The sequence below is a fragment of the Myotis brandtii genome, unplaced genomic scaffold (assembly GCF_000412655.1).
Source record: "Myotis brandtii unplaced genomic scaffold, ASM41265v1 scaffold1418, whole genome shotgun sequence".
NCBI classification, from domain to species: Eukaryota; Metazoa; Chordata; class Mammalia; order Chiroptera; family Vespertilionidae; genus Myotis; species Myotis brandtii.
The window spans coordinates 155,587-163,959 of record NW_005355071.1 but is presented as its reverse complement, the minus strand read 5'-3'; the positions used below and the strand labels follow the sequence as shown (position 1 = coordinate 163,959).

Genomic DNA, 8,373 nt, shown 5'->3' with positions numbered 1-8,373 from the left:
TTATGACTGTACAGTATTTATAGGTACAAGTAAAATAGACTTAAAAATTACAACGTTGGCTAGGAGCCATCCCACTTCATTTTATTCAGCCAAAAGAAGAATAAATCATGAGCTGGCATTTGAGTGGCACTTGAATTTCCACATGAACCAAGACAGCCAATAGGTGGGATAGATCAGGTTTGGATCTTTCTCTAACTGGCTGAGGTAACACTAGGCCCTTCCATCTGGCTGGCTGGCCACCTGAGCCGGGGGCCAGGTCTCTGCTTGAAGAAGGGGTTGTTATGTCAGCCTCATACCACAGGCACAAAGAGCCGGAGAAGGGATGCCATCTGCTTCTGCTCGGCCTGTGCGGTGGGACTGAGCTTGTTTACTCTCCAGACATGGCAGTGCATGGCTAAAGGCTGCACCGAGACCCCACGGAGTGGCAGATCAAGTGTGGGGCCCATTCCAGGGGAAACTGGTTCATTGGTCTCTTGAGACCTGAAAAAGGAAGGTCCCTCTTTCACTCTCATGTCCCAAGCTATCCCAAATCGTCATGTTGCTGACTAGGGGCCCATCAGTAACCACTCTTTAAATCAGCCTCATAAAAATTAGCATGGTATTTACACAAATAAAACACTTCTTGGTCGTTGGGGCTGCCTTCTGCTCTACCCCTGTGCCCATCCACTCCCATCCAATTTATTTGGAAAAGCCAGTTTATGGCCAATGATGGGCCCAGAGGCAGGACCAGAACCTTGGCTCAACATCAAAGAGACCCTAGTACCAAACAGGATGGCCTGGCCTCTCTGAAGGGCAGAGAGCTGGGAGCACACACTGTCCTCTCCCTCCATCCCTGCAGGTGAAGAGCCAGTAAGGCTTCAGCTTGACTGGTGACTCCTTGGCCTGGAGGGCAGCAGCGGTCTTCTTGGATCCTCTCTCAGGAGGGCAGAAAACAGATTCAGGGATGGAGGTGGAGGTGGTGTGGAGATGGGACACTGAAATTCTTCTTCCCATGTATGTGGAGAGGAACTTCAGGAGATGGGGACAGGCAGCTGGGTGTGGGGAATGGCTCTGCCCATGGAGACAGCATTGGGGGCTACTGTGCTCTCATTCCCCCCTTACTCCTTTGGTACCATGGAGGCTGGGTGGTGTCACTCTGGAACCAGGCTGAAGTTCACAATTTTGTCTCAGGGCCAGCTGCCTGCAGGGTGGGAAAGGAGTCCCGGATCTTTGCCACTTCCATGGCACACAGGTGCCCAAAGACTTTGTTATACCAGTCCGGAGAACGGCCCCTGGGGAGATAGAAGCAGATAGGCATGAGCCATGTGTTCTTACCAGGAGCCCTTTCCAGGAGGAAAGAAGAAAGAACTTGCCCCAGTCTCCAGGGCTCAACAGCATGGGGCACAGGCAAGGAGGGTGCCAGGGCAAAGGGGGCCTGGTACCTTAGGTCAGCACGGCAGATATGGGTGAGTCGGGAGCGACCCAGGCCACAAGGCTCCATGAGGTACTGGGAAGTGAGCATCAGGGCCCGCACCCCAGACTCTGGCACAGGTTGCTCAGGATCCAGGGACTGGGAGACAAGCAAGCAACCCCCGCGGGGCAGGTCAGAACGCCACATCCTGTGGGGAAGGGACATAACATTCAGGTTCCTGAAGCTGGTTCCTACCCCACTTCCCCTGTTCCCTAAGCACAGCAGGGTGGCATCTGGAGTCCCTCACCGAAGCACCACGAAGTCACGGCAGGGATGGGGTGCCATGCTGTCGGTGACATAGTGGTACAGCTCCACACCCGGCATCAGGGCTTCCAGGACCTGGGCCCGCAGCAGGTCCTCATCCCAGAGGGCCCGTTCCCGCAGAACACGGTGTAGCACCACAGCTGGAGGGGCCGCCACCTCTGTGGATGCCTTCCACACACGCAGGGGGTGCCCGTCTGATGCCTGCAGACCATGTGAACAGGGACAGGAGACAGCTGTCAGGGCTGGAGAACTCCCATTAACCCCCCAGTCCTGGCCTTCCCTCACTCCAATCCCTGAGGAGTAAAGGCTGCAAGGCTACTGTGCTAACCCTTGTCACACCCAGGCAGGCCATCCCTGTGTTCCCTGTCCTCTCTCTCTTCCAGATGTCTGCTTCTCCACCTGCTCAAGAGCACAGAGATGACAGACACACATTTTCTGAGGCCTGTTAGGTTCTACCATGAAATGGGCACAGTGCTTGGAATTTCTGGAAGTGAACAGGAAGAGAAGATGGTGATGGTCCTCAAGGAACTTAACACCTAGCACTGTCCCCAAGAAGTAGACAGTGGAGAGCAACAAAAGCTGCCCTTTACTGAGCCTTTTCTATGTGCCAGGCACTGGGCTGGCTTCTCACCCCAACCCTGAAAGGGAGGTTTCATTGTGCCTGGTTTATATATGGTAAACCTCAGGTGTGCAGTCTTACTCATAACCAGAATCCAAGAAAGAACATGGCTGTGCAAGAGAGAGGCAGAAAGAAACCACCTCCAGCCCAGGGCATGACAGGAGGCTCTGGATGGAGGAAGGTGCATACCAAGTTGGGGCTCACAGTGGCTTTGGAAATGTAATGCTTGAGGCAGGTCACTCCAGGTAGCACAACATCAGGGGCAGAAGCACAGTGTGACTGTGGTGCAGGGAGAGATGGGAGGCGAAGCTCTAAAAGTAGTGACATGTCTGGAGAGAGGTTTTGGGAAGATAATTCTGGCAAAATGATCCCTTCGTCTCATTTATTCTTGCTTTGCTGGCTGACATTCTCCACATATCAGGCCAAGGCACAACAGCAGTGACAAGGCAGCCCCTTTCTTTGGGATCCTTGGTTCCCTGGCCTGCATCAAGCCTTCTCCTAGCCCCACGGCAGTACTCACTTTCCTGCAAGCCAGTTCCGTGTCCTGGGGCCCTGGCACGCTCATCCAGCCCTTGAAGCGCTCAGCAGCATCACGCAGCAGCTCCTGGACACTCTCTTCCATGTAGAGGCTCAGGCTCACACCAGCGGCCTGGGCCTGCCGCAGCTCAGCCAGGGCTGGGCCAGGAGGGCTGAGCTCAGCTGCACTGTAGGAGCCACACAATTGCAGCACCATGTCCTGGGGTACCTGACAGGACACACACACACTCTGGGCTGGGGCCATGAGGAGCAAGCAGCAGAGGGTCAGGAAGCCTCAGTCCCAGAGCCCACAGAGTCTGTCAGATTCATATTCATGGATGGGGCAGCCTGGCTACTACAGTGAGGTAGGGGAGAAACCTTTCAGGGAAGAGTTGGAAGTAGGAGGTTGAGGGGCACGTGTCCAGTCTTGGATATAAAGGTCGGACCTGATGGTTCCCCCAAGTCTGGGAGGTAGGCATCATGGCCTGTAGTTACTCACCTGGAAAAGTTTCTTACAGTCACTGATCATATGTGATAAGCCCTGGGTGGCCGCCATGTTCTCACTCAGGTCCCTAGGGCCTGGCCGGCCAACTAGGCTGCGTTTGCTCTTGATCCTGGAGGGAAAGGATGAGAGGAGAGTATGAAATAGGGCAGGAGAAAATATGGCTAATAGGCTGGTTTCCAGTTCTCAGGAAGCCAGCTTGCCAGTCCAGACACAAAACAACCTGCTGTCTTTCAAGGCCCAGTTTTACAGCATCCAACCTGTCCCAGGCCCCTGAAGAGTCAGGCTGACCTCTTGTGGTGATGCCTGGGAACTGCAGTGTCAGCTATCAAGGGCCTGAAGTCCAATGGGGTTGGGAGACCAAACCCTCCCTGCCTGGTCTGGACACAAGTTACCCTGTTTCACCTGGGTGAAGGGCTATCCTTCTTGGAGACGTTGAGGTGGAAGATGGAGGGTGCCAGGCACACTGCCAGGTTTCCAGCTGTCATCTGGTTTTCCTCAGCAGAGGCAATGTCACTTAGGAAATAGAGCAGGGTCTGCAGCACCTCTCGGTTCTCATCAGGAAGCAGTAAAGTGGCAGCTTGCGCTGCTGCCAACCACTGATCCTTGGGGAGGACTGTGGGGAAGGAATGGCAAAGGGCTTCCTTATTATCCTGGAGCCTACTGTTTCTAGGAACACAGAGGAAACAGTTGTCCCAAGGGAATCTAGTTAGAGAGAAGGGCAAAGGTGGGCTCTGGTAGGTCTCTGGGTGCAAGATCAGGCTCTGCTCAAATGCACAGTTTAACCTTAGGTAAGTCCCTGCCTTTCCTCAGGGCCTCAGTCTATCCTTCCATATAGTGGGTTTGGGGGAATAGAACATGTTTACTCTCTTTGATGGTTGAGAATGGGGCAGGTGACTCACGCTGGTAGATCTGCAGGAAAGTGGTGGTGAGCTTGCTGGTGAAGATAGGCTCGGGTAGGTCTCGAAAATACTGCTTCAGCAGGTCAGCCACATCATAGGCAGACTGGCCCTCATAGCAGACATTGTCGGGGGAGGACTCATTCATTTGGCGCAGGTTCTGGATCCTAGACTTCACCCCAGACTTGCGGAATATGCCCACCTAGCCCATGCAGGACAGGGAGGGAGGGAAACGTGGAGGGGGAGACTGTGAGGCCAGGAGTCACAAGTGTAGGCCATCCCAGAAACTTCCAAGCCCAGCAGGTCTCCTGCTGAGCAGGGTTGGAAAGAAATGGCAAAACTAAAGAAAAGGGTTTTTATAGCCTCAGGCCAAGGAGAAACATGGCTTTAGTGGAAATGAGTAAGAAAAGGGGGACCGAGACTAATGCAGGCTCTTAGAAGTTGGGGATTACATTGCCTGGGCCAGAAAGATGCTGGTACAGAGCTGGAGAGAAGGAAGCTTTGGTTCCATCCTTGCTGGGTCTTCCTGAGGCTAGAAAAGGTCTCTGGTGGGCCGACCAAGGGGGAAGCAGCTTCCCAACCCAATTTCTTAGCTTTGGACTTCTTCCCCACTGCTATCTCTCTGCAGGTCCCCCGGGGGGGTGGGGGCACTGGGGGAGCTCACCTGGTCCAGACACTGGCTGCGCAGGTAGCGCATGGCTTGCTGAATGCTCTGTGGCAGTGGCTGTCCTGTGCGTTGCACATGGATGAGAGGTGGCACCCCAAACACGTGCTGGCCCCGGTAATCTGGGGTTTTGTTCCTTTTCATGAACTTGGGCACTGACCTGTTTGGAGGAGTGACAGAGATCAGGAATGGGCTTGTGGTAGGCTAGGACGCAGCTTGGAGACTGTCTTCAGTCTTGGGGGCTCTGGCAGGAGTGAGTGGGGGTAAGAAACACACCACATCCCCAGAATCAACATTCACAAAGCACCTTCTCTGGGCCAAGCCCTAGGAAGTCACAGAGGAACACAGAGAGCTCTCAGTCTCAGTTAAAGAAATATCTGAGTCAACAGGCAATGACAATACATGCAGCCAGTAGTGGGCCAAGAACTTAGGGGAAGACCCATGAAGGAGAGGAACCGCAACTAGTGGATCAGGGAAGGCTTCAGAGAGGGGTAGAAATTCAACGGGCTCTTGAGAAATAAGTAGGCATTGTCCCGGAGGAGAAATGGGGAAAAGGCATTCCAGGCCAAGAGAAAAGTGTGGACAATAGCAAAGAGGCAAGGAAAGGAGCATGGCACATTCAGTTAAGGTTTTCTGGCCTATACAGTGGTGTTGCTTACGAGTGGCAGGCGAAAGAGCCTGATAGATGGGGCAGGACCAGAACATGAAAGGATCATGTTGGGAAGGAAACTGGCAATGCCAAACCACAGAGCCACAGAAGGGTGCTTATTAGAAGAGTGACAACCAAAGCTGCATTTTAAGACAACCTCACTGATGGTAGCATGGATGTTGCATTAGAGGGGGTACAACTCAAGGACCTCGTGTTCCCCTCCCCCACCTCCACCCCTCCTCGCACATGGCACACATACTCCCATGCATCTTATGTACAGTACACCCTCTGACACACACACATACACACTAGCCACCCAGAGCAATGCCAACCTCTTAGGCCACGGCTCCTCCAGCCCCTTGGCACATCCCACCACTCCATTGGCCTGTGGGCTCTGCCTGTCTACACCTGCTTTTTGGAGCTGATCCTCCCAGGGCCTTGGAGTAGGGGCAGGGAGGAAGCCGTGACCATGGCCCAGGGGCACTCACCAGCCCCAGCCCTGTTTGTGGGGCACAGTGTACTTCTCCATGAAGGCTGTGAGCCGCAGCAGAGAGCCCTTGTGCAGGAGGTGGATCTGGCTGGCAAACTGCCGGTTGATCTCCAGTGACTCCGAGTTGAGGCTGGGCCGATGAGAGTTCTGGAAGCTGTGCCAACGGAGCTTCCTGGTAAGGGATAGGGGATGGGGGTGGGGGTAGAAAGCCAGAGGAGCAGGGTTGGGTCAGCCTTAGAATGGGCTGTGTTCTTCTGGCCCCTTTTTTCTCCCAAAAGAAAGAAAATGCATGGAGATGGGACCATTGTCAGCATTGCTGCTCGGCCGCAGGGTGGGAAAAGCTTAGCCTTAGCTTCCAGGGCTGCCCGTGGCCCAGACACTGTCAGGGAAGTGGCAGCAGAGCTCAGGCTCCTCTAGTGCCAGCAAGTAGTACCAGCTCCTACCCTTCCAGGACTGCAGTGAATAGGTGCTCTGAGAAATCCAGAATGGCAAAGCTAGGGATCAAAGCTCATCTCTTCTAATGCCCTCGATTTATACATGGGAAAATGAGGCCCAAAGAGAAGCTAGAATTTGCTCAAGACCACAGCAGAGGCAGGTCCTAAACCTAACATTCTGGATTGCTGAGTCCTGTACTATTGTTGTTTCCCTCCTGTAACTGGGTGCCTAGAGGCAATCAGCTAGCTCCCAAGAACCTGCCCCTGGGCCTCATAACCAAAAAATTGGCTGGGGTGGGGTAGGGTTTGAAAATGGAGGGAGGAATTAGGAAGGGAAGAGACAGAGACAGCAGAGCTCCTTGCCCCTTTCCCTACCCTGAACTCCCACCTGCAGGGTCTGGTAAGTGAGGCCCCAACGCCTGAATCTCGTCGTTCACGGGGTGCTGATGCCTGGAGTCCAATCGGGGACCCTGAAGCCTCAGCCTCATTCATGGAGTTCCCACTACTGTCCAGTTCGCTGGAGGAGGCCACAGTGTCAGAAATGGAGTGCCCTTCCACAGACAGGCTAGAGGCAGAAGTGGGTTCCCTGCTTGAATTCGCCTCCTGCTCATTATCCTGGGTTGGGCCAAGTGACTTGGCCTCAACCTGTGCCTGGAGCTCAGCTGAGGCTTGAGCTGGGACAACTGTCTGGACATCAGCCTTGCCCGGGGCTGAGGACTCTCTGTGGGCCAGAGCGTCTACCTGGCCCAGAGCTTCAGGCTGACCTTCTACCTCAACTGTGGCTATTTCTACTGATGAAGTGGCCTCTTCTTCCTCATCGTCTTCCTCTTCCTTATCTCCAGGCCCCAGGTCTGGGTACATGGCCTGAGACCAAAGTTCTACCCGTTGTTGCAGCCCCCACACTTGCTGGAGGATGTCATCTAGGTGGGCATAGCTGCCGCCATCCTCTTCATCTTCGGCCTCAGCCCCAGCCAGTATAGGCTCAGCTGAATACAGCTCAGGCATGTTGTCATAGGTGCTGGCATGGCTGCCTGTGGAGCCACAGGAGCCCCGGCGCCCTCCGCAGCCCCAGCGCCTACCTGGCTGCCAATCAGCCAAACGGTGTCCATCTTCAGTACACAGGCTCTCAATGGACAAGGAGCGAGGGAATGTGCCTGGTTGGTGGTCCCCAGGCACATGCACCAGGTAGTCACCCCTGTGTATCCGCTGAGGATGCCGGAGCATGGCCACAGGCCAGACCTCCCAGCCCCTCTGAGTCTCAGCGCCACTGCCACTGCCACTGCCTGAGGTGTCTGCCTGGTTCTTGGCCCTATAGAATCTAGCTGAGAGAAAGCCACGGCGGCTCCGGAAAGAGGAACCTTTAGTGGCCTTCTCTGAGGTGACTAGGCTATGCTCAGGCTCAGCTTGCCGGCTGCCTCCCTTTTCCTTCCGCCTCAGAGACTCGAGGTGCTTGAGGAAGCTACAGGAATGGCGCTTCTTGGCCTTGTCCTGGGGACCCTCTTGGCCCTGGGTGGGGCTGAGGAGGGGCCGGTCACTTGGGCTGGGGGCACTGCCTAGCAAGGGCAGGTCCGCTGGCTCGGATGGTAGGCTCACGGTGATGGCCGGCAGGGAGGTGGCACTAAGTTCAGTGAGGACACTCTCACAGCTGGAGGTCACTGGTAGTCCAGGGCTCGGTGGGGCCAGCAGGTCAGAAGAGCCCATGGGAGACCAGCGTTTACTTTCTCGATGCAAGACCCAGGGATTGCCGATGGTACATTGCTCTTCCTCTTCTGAGTCTTCATTCTGGGAAGGGCACCACAGGGTCGTGTCAAAGAAGTCCACCCACAAGCCCTTGCTTGTGCTCTGCTCTACTTCAAATGCTTGGGGAACCTTGAGGCAAAGGGCCC

At 54.9% G+C, this 8,373-nt stretch overlaps 1 protein-coding gene across 5 annotated transcripts in view; it reads right to left on the bottom strand.

Annotated features, from left to right (window-relative positions):
* Nucleotides 1–60: 60 nt before the first annotated feature.
* Nucleotides 61–8,373, bottom strand: part of STARD8 (StAR-related lipid transfer (START) domain containing 8) — a 31,769-nt gene continuing 23,456 nt past the window's right edge. For 4 of the 5 annotated variants that reach the window (XM_014535281.1, XM_005860859.2, XM_014535280.1 and 1 more), the window contains 10 exons: nt 6,876–8,269; nt 6,052–6,225; nt 4,915–5,074; nt 4,254–4,452; nt 3,757–3,967; nt 3,349–3,463; nt 2,854–3,078; nt 1,698–1,915; nt 1,422–1,598; nt 61–1,271 (listed from right to left, as the gene is read on the bottom strand). In XM_014535281.1, coding sequence (XP_014390767.1) covers nt 1,154–1,271; nt 1,422–1,598; nt 1,698–1,915; nt 2,854–3,078; nt 3,349–3,463; nt 3,757–3,967; nt 4,254–4,452; nt 4,915–5,074; nt 6,052–6,225; nt 6,876–8,269 — 2,991 coding nt within the window. In that variant the 3' untranslated portion in view covers nt 61–1,153. The remainder of the gene's footprint in view (nt 1,272–1,421; nt 1,599–1,697; nt 1,916–2,853; nt 3,079–3,348; nt 3,464–3,756; nt 3,968–4,253; nt 4,453–4,914; nt 5,075–6,051; nt 6,226–6,875; nt 8,270–8,373) is intronic. The other variant, XM_005860860.2, reaches the window with a different exon arrangement.